General features: G+C 41.8%; 1 protein-coding gene across 1 annotated transcript in view; it reads left to right on the plus strand.

Annotated features, from left to right (window-relative positions):
- Window positions 1-27,237, plus strand: part of LOC136950677 (poly(ADP-ribose) glycohydrolase-like) — a 79,001-nt gene that overhangs the window by 37,515 nt on the left and 14,249 nt on the right. Inside the window, 5 exon segments of the mRNA XM_067245119.1 lie at window positions 8,662-8,728; window positions 8,820-8,867; window positions 8,870-8,898; window positions 9,109-9,184; window positions 10,560-10,707. Of these exon segments, the coding sequence (XP_067101220.1) occupies window positions 8,662-8,728; window positions 8,820-8,867; window positions 8,870-8,898; window positions 9,109-9,184; window positions 10,560-10,707 (368 nt within the window).

Consider the following 27,237-nt stretch of genomic DNA (forward strand, 5'->3'; position numbering starts at 1 on the left):
ACAATTTTAAATGAGCAATAAGTTCAGTTTAGCATTTGTTGACGCTTGGAACTCTCCGTTGTGATTACATTGAGAGCAGAACGTTTGTCCTCCCTACTATTAACCCTGACACATAGACACAATCTACTCTTATTAATCGCAAGCTTACATGAGAACATACTAACTAGTATCCAATGACTAGTTATATTTATTAGTGATTAATGTAAGCACACAGGAAATCCCAATTTCTTCCACAATTAACACCGTAGGTGTGAATAATGCATGCATAGTGATTGTCGTCCATCTGTAGCCGAAGCTAAGATAGAGAGGATGCAATGGGAGACTTTCTACAGTAAGCCATATCTACTGCTTCAAATTGAAAACGGAGACCATCTTTTGATTAAAGACAAGTTCCTTAACCTCTGTTGTCAATATCGCCAATAAAAAGTAAATACTCTTCAGTTACGAAGCATTTGTTTGTAGCTAGGTAACGAATATTATGTCTGGAAAAACGTAGCTAGCTATGTGACCTGGTTTCGCCGTATGATGACAGTCGTAGTGTCACTAGAATGGCCATAACAAAAGATCATATTGCAAATCTGTCTGCTGTTCTACATTGCCCACACAATTCAACTCTGACATGGCCTGTATCTTGTATCGAAAGTGCTCGAAAATTAGCTCGTCTAATGTATGGTGGACTGAGAACATATTTGTTAGTCAAAGCAGAGCGAGTGGATGTCGTGGAAGAATTCCTACTGTGTTAGATTTACTGCTTCAAATTGAAAATGGAGAAGATATTTAGAGTAAAAACAATTTACTTAACATCTGTGTTCAATATCGTCAATTAAAAGTCAAAACTTTCCAGTTACGAAGCGTTTGTTCGTAGGATTAACGCCAGCTGCAGCAAACACATGCCCCAGCCCCGGTTTTTGGCTGTTCGTGACGGTCAGCTATGACAGTCTTGAGCCTCGATTTTTGCAGATTTCTGTGAAACTTGCTAAAATAAAAACGATCTGGCTAGATTATGTACACTTTAAGCTCAATGTACATACCTTGTTTGGCCAATTTGGTCGATTGTGGAAAAAAAAGTCAAACCGTTTTTAGTTATGGAGAGCCATCGCGCTAGCTCGATTATACGAGAGAATAACAGAAATGTAGCTAGAATCCACACCTCACACAAGTTAACCGAGACGCAAAACTGTACGTCCAATCCAAGAAATAAGGATATTTTCCGAGACCCAAGACTCTGCCTAAACCAGAGATATTATTTATATGTCTGTGCAGTCAGAAATATGACTCTACCTGCAGTTTCGAAAACGTGTTCCTTTTGCTTTCCTGGTGCGTGTTTATTTGGTTGCCACGGTGATGGCGCAGCTGTGATGGCTAACGAGCTAGGCAGAGAGAAAAAACGAACATTTACCTAGCATCCACACCTCAAACAAGTTGACTTAGACGCAAAACTATACGTCCAATCCAAAAAATAAGGATATTTTCCGAGACCCAAGACTCTGCCGAAACCAGAGATGTCCTTTATATTTCTGTGCGGTCAGAAATACGACTCTACCGGCAGTTTCAAAATCTTGTTCTTTTTGCTTTCTCTGACGATTTTGTCACCAGATTTGCATTGGTCTCTATGGGGCGAGAGTTGGACTTTGTCTCGCTTTCGTGGGGCTCTGAAATATTTTTTCAACGACATGCGAAGCTGCCCTCAACTCTAAGCGTTTCAGTCTGCACTCTAGGGTTTCACGTAAACACCCATGTAAATCTCAGAAACGTCTTGAAAAAGTCATGAAACATAATCAGTGATATTGAAAAAAGCTGAATAGATATCAAAACGCTGAATTATTTAAAAATTGTTTAGGGTTTTGTCAACATTTTAAAGTTTAAATGGTGGCTCTAGCTAAAAGATTGAGGAAGAAGAAGGATTTGGAAGTTGAAGAAGTTTTAAGAAGTTTGAGAGGATTTGAAAGTAAACTCCATTGGAAAACCATGTTAAAAATATTATGAATATTGATTTATATTAATTCAAGCATAAGAGGTTCAAAGCTGAAAAGTCATAGCAGGAATGGCCTGAAACTGCTGAATTTTTTGATAGCTGAACGGTTTTAATAGCTGAAGATTTGAAGGCGCTGAAAGGTTCCACGGAAGAAATAGAATAAGAAGTTGAATAAAGATTCAAAGAACAATACTTGGAAAGTATTGTGATTAACAGCATTCTCACAATAATAAATATATATGTGAGAGAACAAAGGATGTGCCCTTGCCGAAGGCAAAGCACACCCAATAATAAATATATATGTGAGAGAACAAAGGTTGTGCCCTTGCCGAAGGCAGAGCACACCCAATAATAAATATATATGTGAGAGAACAAAGGTTGTGCTCTCGCCGAAGGCTTGAGCACACCCAATTACACATGTAAACGGAGTAATCGTATTATTGGCATAAACCGACAATTGCTATCGGGTTTCTCATGGTCAAGTGAACGCACTCAGTGGCGTAGTAGAACAAAACAGTTCCATTAGCAATAGTAGTTAGTAAAAGAGATATTAGCAGCATCTGCAGAATTAGTAGGTGCTCTTAGTCTTTTAATGAGACTAGTTGACTGAATAGCTTGTCTTGTGTCTCCACTAATAAGCTAATACCAATCACTTGTGTAAGAGTCTGAATGGCGCATGTCTGTTTGGTTGCCACGGTGATGGTGCAGCTATGATTGCTAACGCGCTGAGGGTAGCGCGAATAACAGAAATGTAGCTAGAATCCACACCTCAAACAAGTTAACCTAGACGCAAAGCTATCAAAAACTTCTAACTTCTGCTTTCTCTGAGAAATGTGTCACCAGATTTGCATAGGTCTCTATGGGGCGAGAGTTGGACTTTGTCTCGCTTTCGTGGGGCTCTGAACAAATGTGTACGTCTGTTGGATTCCACAGACAACTTTCCACGACCAGCACAAAATTAGCTATCTATTGATCCAAAAATGAAGCATGAATAGTGAAAATTGTGGCAATGCTGGCAAACCAGAAATACTTTTTGAAACTGATTTCGAAGCTCCCCTCCACTCTAAGCGTTTCAGTCAGCACTTTAGGCTCTCACATACACACCCATGTAAATCTCAGAAACGGTTTGAAAAAGTCATGAAACATAATCAGTGATATTAAAAAAAGTTGAATAGATATCAAAAAGCTGAATAAAAAAAAAATAGTTTAGGGTTTTGTCAACATTTTAAAGTGTAAATGGTGGCTGTAGCTGAAGGATTGAGGAAGAAGGATTTGAAAGTTGAAGAAGTTTAAGAGGATTGAGAGGATTTGAAAAAAAACTCAATTGGAAAACCATGTAAAAAATATTATGAATATTGATTTATATTAATTCAAGCATAAGAGGTACAAAGCTGAAAAGATATAGCAGTCATAGCCTGAAACTGCTGAATTTTGTGAGAGCTGAACGGTTTTAATAGCTGAAGATTTGAAGGTGTTGGTTGCCTTGTGTGACCCTTGTCCAACTTCTACCTTTAGATTGATTATATGGAATGGCATACATGTTGTTATTTTTTATATGTTGCTTTGGACTACTTAATGAATTTATAGTGCTTAGAAATTTGGTAGGACTTTCAAATGTATTTATCCCCAGAGGGCAATTGATTTTGCAGCAAGACAGAAAACAGCCAAAGATACAGCTATATAATACAAAAGGGCACTGAATGTTACGGACTTGAGGAGAACAGTGGTTCCAAGTTGACCTACCAATCTTGGAGTTACATATGAAAGAAAAGTGCTATAAAGATGCTTGCAAAAATAAAGTGCTGATTTTCAGGACAGCAGTTCGAAGATCAACATGTCACCAATAGTATTTACAACATGGATATATGAAACAATTCAACAACCTTATGCAAGAAACACAGCCAACATCATAAACAAAACTGATAGTTAGCAAAGGTTGGCAGCATCGTGAAACATGATCACAACCATCATCATTGTCACTAGGGTGGGCGGTATGAACGGTATAGAAATACGCCGGTATGAATTTGGCCTACAATATGGATTTTGATTATACCGTGCTAACCGCGGTAGAGCCTTCTAGAAGATTTGTCACAGCCCCATTCACAACAGGCACGGCATAAAATGACGGAACTTTAACCCAAATATTGCAATCAATCTATGCAAACATCGCAAGCAATCTTCCACAATCTCACAATCAGTATTGCACAGATGGAGTAGAGGGGGTCCCCGAACTACGGCCCGCGGGCCGAATATGGCCCGCCACACATTTGGACCAGCCCTCTGAACAATGCCAGAGACACTTTTGAAAATTTTATTTTTTATAGGCCTATATGTTTTAATCATATAATATCTGTATTTGATAATGAAGGTTGGCTTTCAAACTAAAATGTCCCTTAGTTATTAACTATAATTATTAACGTAAACTAATTATTTGTTAAATTCACCTACCAACAGAATGGTACATTCAACATAACGTTCCATCGTGATCGTGATCGAGCAGGTGCACGCGAGCCAGCAAGAAAATTCAGAGACAACAAAACGGACAAACGGTTGGGAAAGAGAAAAGTAGATTCAGAATGCAGGCTATTTAACCAAGGGTGGACAAGTGATATTTGTTTTGTTCAATGCAAAGAAATGTCTGTTTGTCTCATCTGTCAAGAAACCATGTCTGTGTTCAAAGACTACAATCTGAGCCGACACTATGAAACCCGCCACAGAGACAAGTATACGAGTGTACAAGGCCAAATGAGAGCAGACAAAGTGTCAAAGCTGAAACGTGGACTATTAGCTTAGCAGAATACGTTTGCACGCAAAACCTAGTTGAACCAGTCATCTGTTCGAGCTAGCTTTCAGGTAGCTAAGCTGATTGCAACCAGCGGTAGGCCATTCATTGATGGTGAGTTTGTCAATAAATGTAAATGCTGTTGCGGAGGAGGTGTGCCCCGATAAGAAAGACGTCTTAAATGTGCTCATCCATCCTGGTGAGTCTGACCGCAAGTTCAATCACCAGACAAATTGAAGAAATGGGGTATAACGTATATGCCCAGCTGAAGGAGAAAGTGAAAGAATTCGATTTTTTTGCATTAGCACTGGATGAGGGCAATGACGTGCAGGACACAGCACAGCTGCTAATTTTTCTACAGGGAGTTAGCTCAAACTTTTAAGTGTCCAAGGAGCTAGCATTCCAAAGTCTCAAAGGTACTACGACAGGGGAGGATATTTTTGGTAAAGTGTGCCAAATGATAGGGGTGTTGGATCTAGACTGGTCTGAGCTGGCCAGCATCACGACTGACGGGGCTCCTAGTATGGTTGGCGCGTCGAGGGGGCTAATAGGATGCATAAATAGAGAAATGGAGGTTTCACCCCCCCGTTACAAGTCCACTGCCTGATTCACCAGCAAGCACTGTGCTGCAAAGTTCTGAAGTGGGAATCGGTTATGAAGGTGGTGATGTCATGTATAAACTTCATCAGAGCAAACAGATTTAAACACAGGCAGTTCCAAGCCTTTCTCTCTGAGCTAGAGTCTGCTCACGGAGATGTGCTTTACCACACTGAAGTCCAATGGTTAAGCCGGGGCAGAGTTTTGAGGCGATTTTACGAGCTGCTACCCAAAATCAACCTTTCTTCTGACAAAGGGCAAAACTGTCCCAGAACAGATCGACACAGAATGGAAATGGGACCTCGCCTTTTTAACAGATGTGACAGAAATGTTGAACGGCCTCAACTTGCAGCTCCAAGGCAAGGGGAAACTAATATGTGACATGTATTCCCACATAAAAGCATTTGAGGTGAAACTAGCACTGCTTGTGGGACAAGTGCAAAAGCAAGACTTCACCCATCTCCCTGTTACCCAAAGCCTCAGCTACGAAACCAGCGGCCCCATTCCCAGCCTAAAAATCAGTGGAAGCGCTGGAAATGCTGAAGGCGCAGTTTGATGTGAGATTCCGTGAGCTACCTGTCCACGCTAAAGAAATCTGCCTTTTTCAGAACCCCTTTGCTGCCGACATTGACAAAGCCATGCCTTCTTATCAGTTTGAGTTGGCTGAGTTACAGAACTGTGATGTTCTGAAAGACGCATTGTAAGCCCAACAGTCTCAATGAATTCTATGCTGCCCTCCCTAACGAGACATATCCAAACATAAACAGATGTCCACACATTTTGGAAGCACGTATATCTGTGAGCTAATCTTTTTAAGCATGAAACTGATGAAAAATCCAATGAGATCAAGACTAACTGATGAACATTTGCATCAGTCTTTGAGACTGGCTGTGACAGGAATGGAACCTGACATTGGACTTCTCACTAGCCAGAAGCAAGCCCACAGTTCACACTGATTAATATGCATAAGTAAATAAATGTTTTGATTTCAATATCCATGAATAGGACTTATTACTGTGTTGTCTTATTACTGTGTAACCTAAAAGCCGCTGTGATTCTCGTAATATACAGATGAAGGGCAGCCAGCTGTGTCGCCCAGTAAAGACTAGAGCAGGGGATCCACCTGCGGTCCTGACAGAGGGGTGAGTCCGCTCACTGTGGCTTGAGGCTTCAGCTTGGCCATAGGTGCTGATCTGTGGGCATCTGTAAAGCCCTCTGTGACGTTGGCTGTAAAAAGATGTACAAATAAAGTGTTGATTTGATTTGACCGGGGCTGTGTTTAAAGTGTGCTTTTCCTGTCGAGACAGAGCTAGGTTCGTCGGCACAATGTGACACAGTCATTACGACAGTAATAATGCTCAGGGCTCGACAATAACGATGGCCCGATGGCCCGGGGACAGTAAAAAAGTAATGTCGGGACAGTTAAACTAGCAACTCACTGGCCCGATCGGGCCACTGCAAATTATTGATTGAGAAAGAAATTTGCATTGTAAAAGTTAACATCCTTCATATGTTTTGCTATCTGCTAATGCATAAATAACTTTGCAGCTCGTGGGGCGCACAGTTGGCAAATCAAGAGTTGAGTAGTGAGTGAGGAGTGGTTGTCAAATTGTAATTCTCTAATCTCGATTCATTTTTTAACAACTGGCGCGAGACTGGCGCGAGACAATAAAGTGAAGATGGCAGCAAAATGGTAGAGCTACGAGCTCAAACGGAAGCAACTTTTTTTATGGAACGAAGATGCACTGTGTAGTCTGTCGTATGTTCCCGTCTAAAGCAGACTAAAGTGGATATTTTTACAGAGGCACCGACAATTTTAGAAAACAATACCTGACCAGCCATGCTAGCAGACAGCACCTGGTTTGCGTGACAACTAAGCGGATGGTTGACAATCCATCTTCGAGGCCGTTGACCATGCTGGTCAGGAATTTAAATGTAGATGCCCATCATGTTATTGCACGAATTATAACAACAGAAATATCACGTAATTAAGACGGGCCAGACGTTCGCCTCGTTCCCCCAGGCTATTGAACTGCAGCAGAAGAATGGTGTCGACTTGGGTACTTAGTATCATACTGATGAAATGCTATGGAAGCTTTTATATATTAGCATTGAGGGACCAGAGGTTTCAATTTCAGCCAGACAGTTGTGCAGAGATGGCTGTCAGCAGGGAAGAGAGCACGTCATGTTTGAGGTTAAAAGTCAATTGTTTTGCTGACTACCTTTTATTTTTTTATCGCTAGAAATGTGATTTCATTTTTGTTCTTTTTATATCCAGGATGTGTTTAATAAACAGTTAAACATGTTAACAGAATAACACAACGTATAAGTCTTTGGTTTTGTTGTAACAATGATAAATTACAACTTTTGGAGGGGGGGCCAGTAAAAACTGTCTTGGGGCCAGTAAGTTTCAAACCCGCCAAAAAATGTTAATGTTGAGCCCTGATGCTCTTTTAATAGGCTATACATCCCTTGATATGTACGGTGCATAACAAAATAATAAACTAATCTAGCATAATAAATGCATTTAAAATCATAATGAAATCTCCACAATAATACTGGTTGTCACTCCAGCCCATGTCATTGTTAGACCGACCCGGCCCCACATTAAAGAAAGGAAAAATTATCTGGCCCTCGCAGAAAAAAGTTTGAGGACCCCTGGAGTAGAGTATTGTTTTGGGTGTATGCAGTCAATGATGCCAGGTTGGTTAGAATTGTGAAATGTTTACTGTAGGCAAACGGAATCGAGTATTCAGCCATGTGATAATTTGTTAAAGCTAGCTCACTACAAATATTGAATAACGTTTTCTTGTGATCCCATAAACGAAGGATACGGTTAAAAGCTACATATTAGCTCTTCTTCAGTGGCAAAGCACTGCAAAAGTAAAAATGCAACTCATGTGAAACACCTGCCGTCCCCCATCTAAATCTGTCCGAGTGCGGTAGATTAGACGCAGCGGTGTGGACTGCATTTTCATGATATTTCAAGAAAAACAAATATATTGTGATATATACTATTATTATATCGTGACATACATTTTAGGCCATACCACCCAGCCCTAATCGTCACCATCATTATCATATAAACTATCACTAGCCTTCTATCTACCCCAGTGCCGAGTTCAGAAGTGAAATGGTGTTGGGAATGAATGAGTGCCTGTAAGAGTGAATGGAGGAGGCATTAGACTTTACATTGATAGGCTTAATACTTCATTGAGGCATAACAAATTCTATGGCAATGTTATAATTTAATTGTTTTGTTTTCTAAAGTACCTTTGGCCTCTTTTCTACAACCTGTCTTTCACAGGCTATTTGAGGGGACATCCCAGAGGAAGATTGAGAAACTGAAAATACTTCTCTACTATTGTCATTGAGCAAAGTAAGGTTTGAAACAAACTAGATGAGCAATATCAATATTAGTCGTATTATTTTCTATTACAGGGTGCAAATCATCATTGATTGAAGGTTTCCTTGATTTCAGAACCCAATGGACTTGTTACTTACACAAGACAATTGGATTGGATAGTCCTCCAAACTGGATGAAGTACTGTACACACTTTGTCCTTCACATTCTAAAAGTGGGATTCATAAAAAAACATTATATGTCCATCTCACTCAATGTTTACACCTGTAATCCTATATTTGGATTATTTTCAAAGATCACATTACCATTATTTAGTATTTAAAATTCATTTGAATATTCATCATGACAATTGTCAAATGTATAATATAACACAATTTATTTGTGTTACAGTTCACAAACTCAGCTTACAAAGCTTCACATAACATGTGAAGGAACCATTGAGGACCAAGGCTATGGAATGCTGCAGGTAGGACATGTATTACAGTTGTAAATTACTTTGATAACGTTTACACTGGGGAAAGGCAGAATGAAGTCAACGGCAGACTGGATAGTGGCACTTAAGGTTTCTCTACTTTTTCCTTGGATCCCATTCTGAAATAGACTGGAGACCTATCGCTCGCTCAATGCCTCTCTGCGCCCAACACGTGTGCACAAACACACAATGATAGTCAGTTACCACAGAATACTTACTGCTGCTGAACAGGCCTGTGATGGCACAGGAGACACGTCAGAAGGGGGCCGCTCTGGAACCGATGGGGGCGGAGTTGGGGACTTGAGACCCCTGCCTTCCCCTCATTCTCCCCTGCCCTAACCGCATCCACATTGTCAGGGTGCCCTCATCTCCCCTTCACCTTTTTGTTTGCCTTCGCTTGCTGTGGATCTGACAAGTGATGTGCACACATGACCAGCTCCGGGGTACCCTGCAGCCAGAGTGATGGACGTGCGGGCGAGGCGGGGCTCTCTGACAGCCTGTCAGAGCAGACTTTGGAGGCCTGCCCGAGTGTCCCGGGGCTGAGTGACTGGTCGAGGGTAAAATGGTTGGCCGCCACTCGACTGCCGTTTCCAAGCCCGATGCCAGGGTGATACAAAGTTAGCCCGGGCTGTCCACAGTCCAATGAGCCAAAACTGACAGTCCTTAAAATGGTGGATTATGCGTTCCACGCAGCTTCCCTCAGACCAAAACAATGTGTGATCCTGTCAACGCCAGGGCGCTCCAGATTCTTTCTTGTTTTGATGTGAATGGTCCAAAATGTAAATATGCATGCACATCGGCAGCATCTATATGGCCCATGTCACTAGCAATAAAAAAAAAAAACATTTTACAGCCCAAAGTGAGAAAGAGATTGGCCTTCCAAATGGAGGAATATCAAAATAATTCAATTTGGCTGCTTCCTGGAGTGAGCTTTGGTGCAGAGAGGCACACTGCTTTGGTTGGATGTTAGGTCCTGCAGCTTCGTTCTGACGTGACGCTCCCTGGGTGGGGCTCGTTTAGCCACGGGGCGTAAATGTCTGAGTAACACCAGCACCCAAGCTTGCTATTGCAATCAGCCTGAGAGAACTGTCATCAGCCCTGTCAGAAAGAAAAGAGGTCCAACCTTTTTGATTATATTTTTTTCTGTTACAAATGTTTGCTCCAGTCAGTATACCATTTTAATGGCCACAGAAAGACAGGAGAGAGATATTTTAAATCAGTTTTACTTTCAGTAGATTTGTCAGTTTTGTTTTCATGGCAGAAATTGATGAAGTTTTTATAAAAGAAGTCTGAGGATATTACAATTTTAATGTCACAGTTGCTCAGCAAAACGTCCTCTGCTCTCATGTTTAGCCATATTGCTTTGCAGGTGGACTTTGCCAACCAGTTTGTGGGTGGAGGAGTCACAGGGTCAGGCCTGGTGCAAGAGGAGATCTGCTTCCTGATCAACCCCAAGCTCATCGTCTCCCGCCTCTTTACCGAAGCCCTGGACCACAATGAGTGCCTGATCATTACCGGTTAGTCCACGAAAGAAGCCGCACCATCTCTCTCTATCTCTATTTATCTATATATCTCTATATCTCTCTCTATATATATATTAGCTTAGCTGACAGGAGTGGCACCCGGTGTGGTCTTCTGCTGCTGTAGCCCATCTGCTTCAAGGTTCGACATGTTGTGGGTTCAGAGATGGTATTCTGGATACCTTGGTTGTAACTCAGGTGGAGTCAGGTGGCTGAGCGGTTAGAGAATCGGGCTAGTAATCAGAAGGTTGCTGGTTCGATTCCCCGGGAGTGCAAAATGACGTTGTGTCCTTGGGCAAGGCAGTTCACCCTACTTGCCTCTGGGAAATGTCCCTGTACTTACTGTAAGTCGCTCTGGATAAGAGCGTCTGCTAAATGACTAAATGTAAATGTAACTAGGGTTATTGGGTGTGCTCAAGCCTTCGGCGAGCACAACCATTGTTCTCTCTCATATATATTTATTCTTTATTATTCATTTTCGCGTCACATAGCGTCACAATCATTTAATTACTTAACTTTGGCTATTTTTGAAAAACCTTGAAAAAGTGTGCACATAATATTTTTTTAAAGCGTAAATGTACTGATATATTTGCTTCTGGGGGTCCCTGGCACAAAATATTTTCAATTGGGGGTCCTCTGCCAAATTTTTATCAATTTAGGGGTCCTACGTTTGTTTCCATAATAAGGGTTGGTGCATGAAAACTTCCTTTGCACAAACTGTCTTGCTCTCGTTCTGTCTCTCGTACCACTCTCGGTTCCACTTTTATTTTTGCGCGCTACCTGTCTCACTCTTTTCCGGCTTCCAGTTTTTCCTGCTGGAGCCTGCCGCTTAAAGGTGGGGGGCGCGGACCGGCCATAGAGCCCATAGAGTTAAAGTTGGTGGACTGTAACCTGTAAAATACATAGATTTAGGAGGTCCCCTAGTGGCCGTTAGCTGTAAAAATCCATAGATTAGCCGCACCGTTATATAAGCCGCAGGGTCGAAAAATGTGAAAAAAGGCGTGGTTTATAGTCCGAAAATTACGGTAAACTCAAGCTTATGTGGTGCATCGCTGTCTTCAATTCCACAGCCTAAACTTTATGTCAAAAGAAAAGTTTTTAATTTCCGGCGCATTCAAACAATCCCCTCAGTGTAGTTTTGCTAGCAACAGCAGCTAGGCTAGCTTGCTCGTAGCACAATTCAGCTTCTCCACGCAGGGCTCTAGACTGAGACCAATTGGTCGCTTTTGGCTTTGTTACTGACAATGATCAAATCAAATTTATTTGTATAGCCCTTTTTACACGCAAGCATGTCACAGAGGGCTTCACATACGCCCATAGAACTGCCCCTCAACCAACCTAAACCCTCAAGGAAGACAAGGAAAAACTCCCAAAAAACTCTCAACAGGAGAAAAAAAATGGAAGAAACCTTGGGAGGAGCAATTCAGAGAGGGATCCCCTCCTCCAGAGATGGTTGGTGAGAGAGAGGAGCAGAACACAGGCTAAACATAGTCATACAGTGTCGATGGGTTTTGAAACACCAAAATCCATTGTTCAACTTTATAGATGTAGGACAGGACCAGCGACCAGGTCCAGCGTTGGCTGACCGACGACCAGGCAGGTGCTGACAACTCAAACCCCCCACACCACAAGGGATGTGTGTGGGGGGGGACAGAGAGAGGAGAGCAGGGATTAGAGAATGCCAGGAGCAGCTAACAGTTACAGTCATAATAGAATGAGATCCCCACCGGTCAAGTGTGGACTGGTGCAGCAATTTAACAGAGCAAAAAAGGGGAATTTGATGCAACCCCACACACCAAGACAGCGACAGCCCCCCTCGTTTGGAACATGAAATCTGTTCCAGAGGAAGAGAACTCTAAAATAAGTTATACTTATAGAATAAGGATGGAAACAACCCGTCCCCCGTTGCCTCCAACTAGTAACATACTTACCTTTAACAGTCATAGAATTGACTAAACAATAATGTTTTTAACCTAATTTTAAATGTCGAAACAGTATCAGACTCCTTAATTGAGACGGGTAATTTGTTCCAGAGAAGAGGTGCTTTATATGAGAACGCCCTACCTCCAGCTGTTTTTTTCTTAATTTTGGGAACCACCAGATAGCCGGCATCTTGAGATCTAAGTGTCCTTGCGGGGCAATAGGGTGCAAGGAGACCGGAGAGGTACAGTGGTGCCAATCCATGCAGAGATTTGTAGGTTAGTAGTAGAACTTTGAAGTCAGCTCTGGCTTGGATAGGGAGCCAGTGTAGAGAGACAAGAGTAGATGTTATGTGATCAAACTTTCTTGTTCTGGTCAATAGTCTAGCAGCAGCATTTTGCACCCGCTGTAAATTTTTTAGGTGGGTAATTGGGAGGCCAGAGAACAACACATTGCAATAGTCCAATCGGGACGTAACAAATGCATGTATTAGTTTTTCGGCATCATCCTTTGAGATAAATTTTCGTATTTTGGCAATATTACGTAGATGGAAAAATGCAGTTCTGGTAATTTGCTTAATATGGTACTTAAACGAAAGGTCTGGGTCCATTGTGACTCCTAAATTATTTACTAGCTGGCTTTGAGAGACTTGACGCCGTCTAGGTCTAAGGTCAGATTGGAAAAATTATTTCTATATTTTTTAGGACCGAAAATTTGAACCTCGGTTTTATCCGAATTTAGAAGAAGGAAATTTGCAGTCATCCAAGCTCTCAACCTAGAAACACATTTTTCCATAGCATGAGGAAATTCTCCAGACTTTATAGACATATATAGCTGAGTATCATCTGCATAACAGTGGAAATTTACCCCAGAGCTTCTAATTATGTTTCCTAAAGGCAGCATATAGAGTGAAAATAACAGAGGGCCTAGAACTGAACCCTGTGGTACTCCGTATTTTACAGTGGAGCTCCTGGATGAGCAGCCATCATAGTGGACATATTGTGATCTATCAGATAGATACGATCTAAACCACTGAAGTGATGTACCAGAAATCCCAACATAGTTCTCCATACGTTCCAAGAGAATCTCATGATCCACCGTGTCAAAAGCTGCACTTAGGTCTAGAAGAACCAGGACAGAGATAGAACCCGCGTCAGAGGCTAACAGTAGATCATTGACTACCTTGGCTAATGCAGTTTCAGTGCTGTGGTGGAGACGAAATCCAGACTGGAGAGGTTCATAAAGCTGATTTGAGGAGAGGTGCTCAGTGAGCTGTTGTGCCACAGCCTTCTCTAAAATTTTGGAGAGAAATGGCAAATTAGAAATTGGCTTGTAGTTGCTAAGACAACCTGGATCCAGGTTAGTTTTTTTAAGAAGGGGCTTAATAATAGCTTGTTTGAAATCGTTGGGGACTTGGCCAATTACAATAGATTCATTAATAATACTAAGCATGGGTGGTCCAATAATAGGGAGAAGTTCCCTACAGAGTTTGGCAGGGAGGGGGTCGAGAAGGCAGCTAGTGGGTTTCGAGGAGTCTATCAGCTCGATGAACGCTTCCATAGAAATAGGGTTAAAGTGAGTGAGAGCCTCAACATGCAGCATGCTTGGTATAGGGGAAAGTTCAGTGTTGATGGCCACTCCTCCAGGACTAGTCTGTAGTTTGTCCCTTATTGCATAGATTTTTTGGTCAAAGAAATCTAAGAAATCATTGGAAGAGAAATCTGAACTAACACACTTCTCGCTTCCAGCAAACTTATTTTGAAATAACCATTTTCCCCTAAATAAATATCAAGCTTATTGACGTGTTTGGGGGCATATTTTCAGTTAGCAGATGGTACTCTTTGAATCGCAATTCCATCTGAAAAATACTGCTGGTGACGTTGTTAGAATAGCTTGTTTCAAAGGGGGTTCAGCTTGTTTCATATTAAATGGACCCATCTGCAACCGACACAAGCAAGCACACCCTACAATTTCCCCAGAAATTATACCCTCTAGTTTGAGTTACTGTTGCCTTTCTATCATCACAAACCAGTCTGCCCATTCTCCTCTGACCTCTGACATCAACAAGGCATTTTTGTCCACCCGACTGCCGCTCACTGGATATTTTCTATTTTTCGGACCATTCTCTGTAAACCTTAAAGATGGTTGTGCCTGACAATCCCAGTAGATCAGCAGTTTCTGAAATACTCAGACCAGCCCGTCTGGCACCAACAACCATACCACGTTCAAAGTCACTTAAATCCACTTTCTTCCCCATTCTGATGCTCAGTTTGAACTTCAGCAAGTTGTCTTGACCCAGGGACGGACTGGGAGTAAAAATAGGCCCTGGACTTTGATCCAGACCGGCCCACCAGAATCGGCCCCAGTATACGCCACCACAGCTGCCCTGCTACTGCATGCACATTCGGGGTTTGATGTGATGCTAGTTAGGGACATCCACAGTTAATGCGAGCGTGCGAAATGTTTTGGCTGATTTGAGTGAAAAATTGTTTTTGGAGCTTTATGTAAAATAAACATATCCGTTTTTCAATTGGTAAAACCTTGTCTAGTGAAGGTGATGTCTTTTTGTCTCTTAATTTTTCAACCCCACCCTTACGTTTCTTAGCCTGGTTTTCCATCGTTATATTGTCTCTACTAGCTAGCTTTCGATCTGTCAGTGTCACTGTTGTGTGTAAGCGAGACTAAGAGGGCGGGGCCAAGGGCTGCATAGACGTTCATTTGGAATAGACCAACCGGCCTGGGGGAAAGGGCGGCCGGCCAACCGTGTCGCTCAATCGTCTGCCGACATTTTGAATAGTAGTAAAAAAATATATAAGGCAAGCGGGCGGCCCTCCAGGAATTCTCCCGGTGCTCCCGATGGCCAGTCCGCTACTGTCTTGTCCACATAACATGCCTAAATGCATTGATTTGCTGCCATGTGATTGGCTGATTAGCTATTTGTGTTAATAAGCAATTGAACAATTGTACCTAATAAAGTGGCCGGTGATTGTATATCTACACCACGGACAGGTGATTTGAATAACACTGTGTATCCTGTTATCATGGCATCTGTCAGCGGGTGGGAGATATTACGCATGAAAGTGAACATTTTGTCCTCAGTCAATGTGTTAGAAGCAGGAAAAATTGGCAAGTGTAAGGATTTTAACAACGTTGATAAGAACCAAATTGTGATGAATGGACGGCTGACTCAGAGCATCAGCAGTACCTCTCAAAAGTGAACCAGCAACAGGGTCATGGGTGGCCAAGGCTTATTGATGCACGTGGGGAGCGAAGGGTGGCCCGTGGGGTCTGATTCAACAGACGTGTTACTGCATCTCAAATTGCTGAAAAGGTTAATGCTGGTTCTGATACACAGAACCAGCATTGTCAGAACACACAGTGCATCGCAGTTTGTTGCGCATGAGGTTGTGTAGCCGCAGACCAGTCAGGGTGCCCATACTGTCCCCTGTCCACTGCCGAAAGTGCCTATAATGGGCATGTGAGCATCCGTACTGGACAACTGAGCAATGGAAGGAGGTGGCTTTGTCTGATGAATCACGTTTTATTTGACCTCACGTGGTCGGCCGGTGGTGTGCGTGTTGCTAACCTGGGGAACACATGACATCAGGATGCACTATGGTAAGGAGGCAAGCCAGCGGAGGCAGTGCCATTCATGTGGATGTTACTTTGACACGTACCACCTACCTAAGCATTGTTGCCAGACCATGTACACCCTTTCATGGAAACAGTATTCCCTGATGGCAGTGGCATGATAATGTGCTCTGTCAAAAAGCTAAAATGGTTTTAGGAACAAAACAACAAGTTCTAAAAAGTCTCCAAATTCCCCAGATCTAAATCCAATCGAGCATTTGTGGGATGTGCAGGACAAACAAGTCTGATTCACAGTGGCGGAACCAGACTTTTATACAGTTAGGTCCATAAGTATTTGGACATTGACACAATTTTCATCATTTTGGCTCTGTATACCACCACAATGGATTTGAAATGAAACAATCAAGGTGCTTTAAGTGCAGACTTTCAGCTTTAATTTCAGGGTATTTACATCCAAATCAGGTGAACGGTGTAGGAATTACAACACATTTTATATGTGGCCCCCCCCTTTTTAAGGGACCAAAAATAATTGGACAAACTAACATAATCATAAATCTAATAGTCACTTTTAATACTTGGTTGCAAATCCTTTGCAGTCAATGACAGCCTGAAGTCTGGAACCCATAGACATCACCAGACGCTGGGTTTCGTCCCTGGTGATGCTCTGCCAGGCCTCTACTGCAACCGTCTTCAGTTCCTGCTTGTTCTTGGGGCATTTTCCCTTCAGTTTTGTCTTTAGCAAGTGAAATGCATGCTCAATTGGATTTAGGTCAGGTGATTGACTTGGCCATTGCAGAACATTCCACTTCTTTGCCTTAAAAAACTCTTTGGTTGCTTTCGCAGTATGCTTCAGGTCATTGTCCATCTGCACTGTGAAGCGCCGTCCTATGAGTTCTGAAGCATTTGGCTGAATCTGAGCAGATAATATTGCCCGAAACACTTCAGAATTCATCCTACTGCTTTTGTCAGCAGTCACATCATCGATAAATACAAGGGAACCAGTTCCATTGGCAGCCATACATGCCCACGTCATAACACTACCTCCACTATGCTTCACTGATGAGGTGGTATGCTTTGGATCATGAGCAGTTCCTTCCCTTCTCCATACTCTTCTCTTCCCATCATTCTGGTACAAGTTGATCTTGGTCTCATCTGTCCATAGGATGTTGTTCCAGAACTGGACAGGCTCTTTTAGATGTTTTTTGGCAAACTCTAATCTGGTCTTCCTGTTTTTGAGACTCACCAATGGTTTACATCTTGTGGTGAACCCTCTGTATTTACTCTGGTGAAGTCTTCTCTTAATTGTTGACTTTGACACAGATATGCCTACCTCCTGGAGAGTGTTCTTGATCTGGCCAACTGTTGTGAAGGGGTTTTTCTTCACCAGGGAAATAATTATTCTGTCATCCACCACAGTTGTTTTCCGTGGTCTTCCGGGTCTTTTGGTGTTGCTTTCTTTTTAAGAATGTACCAAACAGTTGATTTGGCCACACCTAATGTTTTTGCTATCTTTCTGATAGGTTTGTTTTGATTTTTCAGCCTAACGATGGCTTGCTTCACTGATGGTGACAGCTCTTTGGACTTCATATTGAGAGTTGACAGCAACAGATTCCAAACACAAATACCATACTTGAAATGAACTCTAGACCTTTTATCTGCTCCTTGTCAATGAAATAACGAACTCCCTTTATGAGGGAATAACATACACCTGGCCATGGAACAGCTGAGCAGCCAATTGTACAATTACTTTTGGTCCTTTTTGGTTACTTTTGTGTAGACTTACATGTGTGGCCTACAAACACAAGCTAAACTTGGCATGTGACTGCTTAGTATGCTCTGACATGGTGCCTGTAGCCTCGGGGAGGGAGCTGCTCTGAGGTTTTGGGGTGGTGCAAGGACTGGGGTCTATTTCCACCTGATCCTGTTTGCTCAGCTTTTTGAAGAAGTCTGCTATCTCCCCCCTTCTTTTAATGTTTAAATGTTAATAACATGTACGCCTACACATACAATTACCCACATTTGAGTCCAATCTCAATCTTAAACATATCCCCATTAGTATCTTTAATCAACTACCAGCCTTTAAGTTACTAGATCATGGCTAGCCCTACTATTTACATTTAGTCATTTAGCAGACGCTCTTATCCAGAGCGACTTACAGTAAGTCAGGGACATTCCGCCGAGGCAAGTCAGGTGAAGTACCTTGCCCAAGGACACAACGTCATTAGGTGACAGGAATTGAACCGGCAACCTTCTGATTACTAGCCCTATTCCCTAACCGCTCAGCCACCTGACTCCAAACTCCAAATACGTATTTCAAACAGGCATTATACAATAGCAAACAGGGTAGCTATCTGACTGCAGTGTTAAACTTTTGTAACGTTAATAGATTGATAAGGCATCTCATCAAGGAATCTTAGCAGTTAAAGTACAAAAATAGTGTAGCGACCCACACAGAAAGACGTGTGTTAGGCTATATGTTAGGCTGTTAGTTGGTTGTTTACCAATAGTGTTTGCGGTGTCCGACATGCCAATCAACCTGCTGTCTGCCAATCACGGAAATGCCCGGAATGTTCGGATGCTGGGAGCCTGGTGGTTGGTGAAGGGGCAGGGGGGATGGAGCATTCGAAGTTAAGACCAGGTTTAGCATCTGTTCTTTTGTGACGTCTTGGTTTTACAAAAGACGGTCACTATTGTTTTGTGGGCTACCTTTCTTGTATTTAGCGTGGGCTAGGGCCAAACGGCTGTTTGGCTTACTAGTAGCCTGTACCGTGTGGTTAATAAACGTAAATTCGGGAAATTCATCTTATACCTGGACGATTGTTCCTTTCTGACCTAGTCAGGTCATTACAATAGATTTCAAATGGCTAAATGATACTGTTGTTGTTTTAAAAGTGTGCTATATAAATGAAAATGAAAAAAACTCAATTGAATCAATTATAGCCTACACCACAGTACAAGAACTGCGCTGTTAGCTACTATGGTGGTGCTAAGTGCTAAACAAAAACAGAGACATTTCTCTTATCTGAATCTGTTATGGAACCAAATTGCCAATATGCATCTTTTTCTATGGCTCTGCGGCCCAGCAACTCAACTTTCATAACATTTTGTTCAGGAAGCCTCAACCCCTATGGAGGACTAAAAGTGCCAAAATGAATTAAATAAATACACCATTAAATAATTACTTAAATGTGTCATTAATTAATTAAAATTGGAATTATATACATAAATGTGTTCTTAAATGCGTCATGAATTCATTAAAATACCAATACATTTTATGTAAAATTTATTGGTGGCGACTGGGGGCGCTAAACAGCGCCCCCAGTCGATTGCTTTTACATTTCACAACGTGTGCATTTACATTTCACATTTACATTTCACAACGTGTTGTGTTGCAGTGCTTCATTAATTGTGTTATCTGTCAAACTCACCTATCAAAGTCAGTGGGTGGGGCTAGCGCGAATCTAGTCTGATCCATTGCGTTGGTCTGAAGTAGAGTGCCTGGATAGAGACGATGGAGGATCTTCATGAACTTTCTAGGGAGTTGGTGAGAGACATTTTAGACTTAGCTGAGGATGTGGAGGACCTGCTGACCCAGAGCATGTAGCGAGTAAAGCAGAGGAACTTATCTCAATCCTGGTTCTTGGACCTACTGTAGCCCTGCATGGTTTTAGATGTTTATCCGCTCAAAATGACTGGGATGTCAACACAAAAGTTGGAAGCAAGTTACCACTAATAAGTGTGCCCTTCTTTGTGCACTTCCCCCTGAATTTAGCATTATTAAAAACATGTATTATGGATTTAAGGGAATTGACAAATGTATATAAATAAAAGCATATTTCAAGGCACTGTAGGCTACTGTCATACAAAAAAGGCACTGTGATGACATTGTGTTCCCACTGAATCCTCCTCCATTTCCATCTTAACCTCTGTTGAGGACACACACCAACATTTCCACTTCCATAGTCATGCCACCAACAGCTAATAATGACAGCAAATTATTTTATTTACAACATTATTCAAGCTTTACCTCATTAACAATTTAAAGTTAGTATTTGTTGGCCTCTGTGTTGCAATCTATAGTCTCGCCGTAGTTTACTTGCAACTGAAGATGCACACAACACGGTATATACGGAGGTATTCAAGAGGGATTCATAAAATCTAACGACGTAAAACGTGCACAAGATTGAACTAAAACGAGGGAACCAATTATCAAAACATGTGCACAATTTTACTAAAATGAGGGAACGAATGAGTAAATCGTGCGCACAATTTAATAAATCGTGGCCACGTTTTTTATTTTAATTTGATCAATGTCACCTACAGGGCTCCATACTGAGGGGATTGTTTGAATGCGCCAGAATATATATATATATATTTTATCTTTATGTATATTTGAGACCACACATTCGTAGATATACGTTTACAGTATAAGGAAATGGATTATAATAATAATACATTTTATTTCCAAGGCGCCTTTCTCGGCACTCAAGGACACCGTACTATGGCAAGCCGTTTTAACATTTATTTCTACAAACGTACTAGTCACTATTTTGAAGTTACTAGTACTTATTCTTTAGTTACTAGTAACTATTACTAGTATCTATTCCAGTTTTACTAGTAACTTTTCATTAGATATTAGTAACTATTCTTTAGTTACTAGTATCTAAGTAATAACATCTAAAACCATGCAGGGCTACAGTAGGTCCAAGAACCAGGATTGAGATAAGTTAGGAGTCAGATGGCTGAGCGGTGAGGGAGTCGGGCTAGTAATCTGAAGGTTGCCTTTTCGATTCCCGGCCGTGTCAATTGACGTTGTGTCCTTGGGCAAGGCACTTCACCCTAGTTGCTTCGGGGGGATGTCCCTGTACTTACTGTAAGTCGCTCTGGATAAGAGTGTCTGCTAAATGACTAAATGTAAATGTAAGTTCCTCTGCTTTACCCGCTACATGCTCTGGGTCAGCAGGTCCTCCACATCCTCAGTTAAGTCTAAAATGTCTCTCACCAACTCCCTAGAAAGTTCATGAAGATCCTCCATCGTCTCTATCCAGGCACTCTACTTCAGACCAACGCAATGGATCAGACTAGATCCGCGGTAGCCCCACCCACTGACTTTGACTAAAGAAATACTTTGACTAAAGAAATTTCATTTCAAGATACTAGTAACTATTCTTTAGTTACTAGTAACTATTCCGACATATCCCGAAAGCAATAAGTACTAGTAACTATTGCCAACAAGATATCTAGTTAACATGCAAATTAGCTTCTGAAGATATCTAGTTAACATGCAAATTAGCTTCTGAAGATATCTAGTTAACATGCAAATTAGCTGCTGAAGACCACACCTCACAGAAGACGTCGTTTTAACATTTATTTCTATAAACGTACTAGTCACTATTTTGAAGTTACCTAGTACTTATTCTTTAGTTACTAGTAACTATTCCAATAGTTACTAGTATCTATTCCAGTTTTACTAGTAACTTTTCATTAGATACTAGTAACTATTGTTTAGTTACTAGTAACTAATCCAATAGTTACTAGTATCTATTCCCGTTTTACTAGTAACAAATTGCACATTTTTACAAATGTATTCTATGGGGCTCTGCTTTACAGATATCTACTATTTATTTCCAACTAGTATCTATTCCAATAGTTACTAGTATCTATTCCCATTTTACTAGTAACTTTTCATTAGATACTAGTACCTATTTTTTAGTTACTAGTAACTAATCCAATAGTTACTAGTATCTATTCACGTTTTAATAGTAACTTTTCATTAGATAGTACCTATTCTTTAGTTACTAGTAACTATTGCCAACAAGATATCTAGTTAACATGCAAATTAGCTTCTGAAGATATCTAGTTAACATGCAAATTAGCTTATGAAGATATCTAGTTAACATGCAAATTAGCTGCTGAAGACCACACCTCACAGAAGACACCACTACAGAGAAGATATCGACGCGAACCGATATCAGAAATGGCACACACTTGTATTTGAACATCTTTCCCAGGGCCGGATTAACCATTAGGGCAACTGGGCACTTGCCCAGGGGCACATGACATCTATGGGGCCCTGGACAATGTCAACTAAAATGTTATATCACGTTATGAACGCAGTCCTGACTTTCCTTAATGTGAGTACTTTATTGCAACTCGTTCGATCAAAATGTTATGTTAAATCACGTCAAAAACAGTGTTAGTGTAGTCTAGTAGCCAGTGCCGCCGCTCCCATAACGCTCACTACGCGCTGTGCGTAGGCCACCAACTCCTGAGGGGGCACCAAAAAATAGCCAACTGAAAAATCATCATATTTATAATACTTATAATACCAATATTATTTTAGTATAGAAATATTAGACATGTATATTACAAAACATTCAGAACAAGAGATGTATTTAAATGCTCACAAAAAGTTACGATGGTGCCCCCCCAAACAAAACAAAACAAATAGGCTACACACTCAACTTCCCAAGCTCGCTGTGGGTGCCCTTCCCTCAGTGGGCTGACGAACTTTGACAGTAGGCTAGGTCAACTTTTTCTAAAATGGGCTTAAAACGATAACAGGAGTCAGGGGAAGGAAAAAATAAAGAAAGAGACTGCGAGATGGTGCCCGTGCATCACTTTCAGGTAAGTTTAATCATTGTTAAATACGGGAAATGTGCTGCTAATTTAATGGTTAGCCTATGCATACACCTCAAACTTGCTGACGTTATTGCTAATGTTAGCACACTCAAATGTTTTAACTTAGTTAGGTGCAAGCTAAATTGAGATTTTACTGTTAAACATTATCTATGCATTTTACAAGTATAACTGACGCCAGCTAGCTGTTACTTTCTTACCTACTGTCTGACAAGATTTTACCAATTGAAAAACGGCTTGTAAAATGTTTATTTTACATAAAGCTCAAAAAACTATTTTGCACTCAAATAAAGGCCCTAAAAATACATGGATGACCACCGCAAAGCAGGACGACTGACATTATCCACCTCTGCTGCTCACCAGGCTGCTGCGCTGCTATTTGAAAGTGGCGTGGGCACATTTGGACATAGAAGCTGGGCAGTGCTCTGTGCCGTCACAGTCAACCAACACAGCGTACAAAGTAAACTTGTTACACTTCACGTGTGTGGAGTGGGTGGCAGACTTCCGCTTCCTGGGGGTCCACATACAGGACAGCCCATCCTGGAGTGTGAACACCTCTGAGCTGCTGAAAAAGGCCCAGCAGAGACTGTACTTCCTGACAACACTCAGGAGGAATAACATCACACAAAGACTGCTGGTGTCCTTCTACCGAGCCTCCATTGAAAGCATCCTCACATACTGCATATGCATTTGGTATACCAGCTGTACAGTGGCTCAGAGGAAAACGCTCCAGAGGGTCATCAACAGCGCTCAAAAGATTGCTGAAATCCCGAGAACAATATAATGATCAATTCTCGCTACTGGCTGAGCCTAAAACATCAGAACAATGGCCATTTGGTCTCATAAACACAAGTCCTTGTATTCCACACCTACACTGGTACAACATGATGCTAGTGTTTCCATTTTTCTCAGGCAGACAGTCTGAGAGGTCAACCAGCCCAACTCATATTTCCTACATTATCCTACACTAACTGCAGCTGAGGTGAGGCAGCGCTTCAAAAAGATCAACCCTCGCAAGGCACCTGGCCCAGATGGTGTATCAGGTAGGGCCCTCGGGCTGTGCTGACCAGCTAGCAGGGGTCTTCAGTGACATCTTCCACCTCTCCCTCAGCATGTCTGTACCCCCCACCTGCTTCAAGAGGACCACCACTATCCCTGTGCCCAAGAACACCAAGGTCACATGTATGAACCACTATTGCCCGATAGCACTGACCTCTGTCATCATGAAGTGCTTCGAGCGGCTAGTCAAATCATTCCTCTGCTCCTCGCTGCCCCTCACCCTGGACCCAATGCAGTTTGCATACCGGTCCAGCAGGTCTACAGACAATGCCATCGCTCTAACTATGCAAACCGCTCTCTCCCACCTGGACAAAGGGAATACGTATGTGAGGATGCTGTTCATTGACTACAGCTCAGCATTCAACACCATTATCCCCTCCAGACTTGTCTCCAAGTTTGTGGACCTGGGACTAAGCACCTCCCTCTGCAAGTGGATCTTTAATTTCTTGGCGGGGAGGACACAGGTGGTGATAATCGGTGACCGCACCTCATCCACACTGATCACCAACACAGGCACCCCCCAGGGCTGTGTGCTCAGCCTTGTTCACTCACGACTGTGCGGCAACGCACAGCTCCAACCTCCTTGTTAAGTATGCTGACGACAGAACCATAGTGGGCCTCATCTCTGACAGTGTCAGCCTACAGAGGAGGTTGATACCCTGAAATCATGGTGTCAGGGACAATAACCTCTCTCTCAACGTCAGCAAGACCAAGGAGATGATTGTGGACTATAGGAGGGGGCAGGAGGAGGAGCATGCACCCCTACACATCAATGGATCCGAAGTGGAGAAGGTCAGCTGCTTCAAGTTCCTCGATAATACTCGGGGTGAACTGATGTTCACCCCGAGTATTATCATGTCGAAGCTAACTCGAGCTCTGGCATTTTTCATTTATCAAAAACGTAAAAAGAATATAGCACGCAGCGTGTGAAGAACGCGTTCAGCATCCCGCGAACATTGTTTAATTTTGAGGCTTGTCGCCTGCAGGCTATATAATTCTGACTGCAATGAGAAAAAAACAGCTTCCATCGCGAGTGGGCCGGACAAGGAAAGCATGTGGTTGTCTGCCTCATGTTTATTCATTAGAACATTTGAATGAAGATATCTCCAAACTTAGGATATCTCCAAACAGATTCTTACTAGTAACTACTGGATTAGTTACTAGTATCTATTCCAGTTTTACTAGTAACTATTCATTAGATACTAGTAACTATTCTTTAGTTACTAGTAACTAATCCAATAGTTACTAGTACCTATTCTTGTTTTACTAGTAACTTTCATTAGATAATAATTCAATAGTACTAATCTAATCCAATAGTTACTAGTATCTATTCCCGTTTTACTAGTAACTTTTCATTAGATAATAATTCAATAGTACTAATCTAATCCAATAGTTACTAGTATCTATTCCCGTTTTACTAGTAACTTTTCATTAGATACTAGTAACTATTCTTTAGTTACTAGTAACTATTACAATTGTTACTAGTAACATTATTATTCTTACTAGTAACAAATGCGTTTTTACTCGTCATTGCTTATGACGAGTAAAAATGACTACTTGATAGTAAAATGTAAAATGTTACTAGTAAAACGGGAATAGATACTAGTAACTATTGGATTAGTTACTAGTAACTAAAGAATAGGCACTAGTATCTAATGAAAAGTTACTAGTAAAACGGGAATAGATACTAGTAACTATTGGATTAGTTACTAGTAACTAAAGAATAGGTACTAGTATCCAATGAAAAGTTACTAGTAAAACGGGAATATATACTAGTAACTATTGGATTAGTTACTAGTAACTAAAGAATAAGTACTAGTAACTTTAAAATAGTGACTAGTACGTTTATAGAAATAAATGTTAAAACGGCCTGCCATACCATACAGAGGTATATAAAAAACATTAAAAGCAGCAGAAAAATTTGAAGTATAACAACATTAAAAACAACAGAAGGAAGCAGTGCAAATGACATTACGTGGAATAGGCAGTAGTAAAGAGATGTGTTTTGAGTTGTGATTTGAAATGGGGTAATTAATCAATATTTCTGAGTTGGGGTGGTATTGAGTTCCAGAGACGGGGAGCAGAGTGGCTGAATGCTGTACTCCACATGGTGGTGAGACGGGCAGAGGGGACAGACAGCTGTATGGAGGAAGAGGATCTGAGGGAGCGGGAGGTAGTGGGACCCAGGAGGAGATCAGACAAATATGGGGGGGTGAGGTGGTGGATGGCCTTAAATGTACTCTGATTCTGATGTAAACAGGAGGATCTTGTATTGTATGCGAAACTGGACCGGGAGCCAGTGGAGCTGTTGAAGGACAGGAGTGATGTGATGGATAGAGGGGGTGCGAGTTATAATGCGGGCAGCTGAATTCTGGACCAGTTGAAGTTTATGGAGGGATTTGTGAGGGAGGCCAAAAAGGAGGGAGTTACAATAATCTAAACGGGAGGTGCCGAGACTGTGTACAAGAATGGCGGCAGTGTGGGGGGTAAGGGAGGGGCAGAGACGGTTGATATTTCGCAGATGAAAGTAGGCAGACCGGGTGATGTTATTGATGTGGGGCTGAAAGGATAGTGTGCTGTCAAGGATGACACCCAGGGCCTCATTTACTAACATTGCGACCACAGCTTAATCTGCGCTTTTGCCCAACCGCAAATAGTGCACGGTGTATTTCCGCATTTTGCGTGGTATTTATCAAACCAGATCCTCGTCGGGCAATCAGCGCCTTACTCCGCCCTTTAGTGTTAATTAGCGCGCCGTAAAAAGACGGAAGAAATCGCCTGCATGTTACTGCCACCATGGGTGATTTGAGGAAAAGAAAAAGAAGGTTCAGCGAACAGGAGATAGAAATATTGGTTCACGAAGTTACAGCTAACATAAACATGTTACAAGGAAGAAATACACCTCTCCTCCCATCTCTTTGCGGCACACGCCCACTTTCCCTTATACCCTCCCAGCAGCGGTAATCTGCGTTTTTACTCAAGTGCGCTGCCTTTGTAAATACGGTTTTATGTCTTTACCCGCTATTGTACGCCTGAAATGGCCACAATCCTGTTAGTAAATGAGGCCCCCAGATTCTTAACCTTGGGGGATGGTGAAACGGATGAGTTGTCAATAATAAGAGAAAAACTTCGGTGTTGGATAAAGTGGATTATGAGGTCGATCCGATGAAATGAGCAAAAACGAGGCAAAATTTTTCCTGATCTGTCCATATTTTGTTATTGCAGCCAGGAAAGAGTGCTTGTGGCAAGCTAACTAGCTAGATAGAATGAAGGGCAGTTTGTCAACAGACAACAGATTGATGTAAAGTGTAGTCTGTG

This window comes from Osmerus mordax, chromosome 10 (assembly GCF_038355195.1).
Source record: "Osmerus mordax isolate fOsmMor3 chromosome 10, fOsmMor3.pri, whole genome shotgun sequence".
NCBI classification, from domain to species: domain Eukaryota; kingdom Metazoa; phylum Chordata; class Actinopteri; order Osmeriformes; family Osmeridae; genus Osmerus; species Osmerus mordax.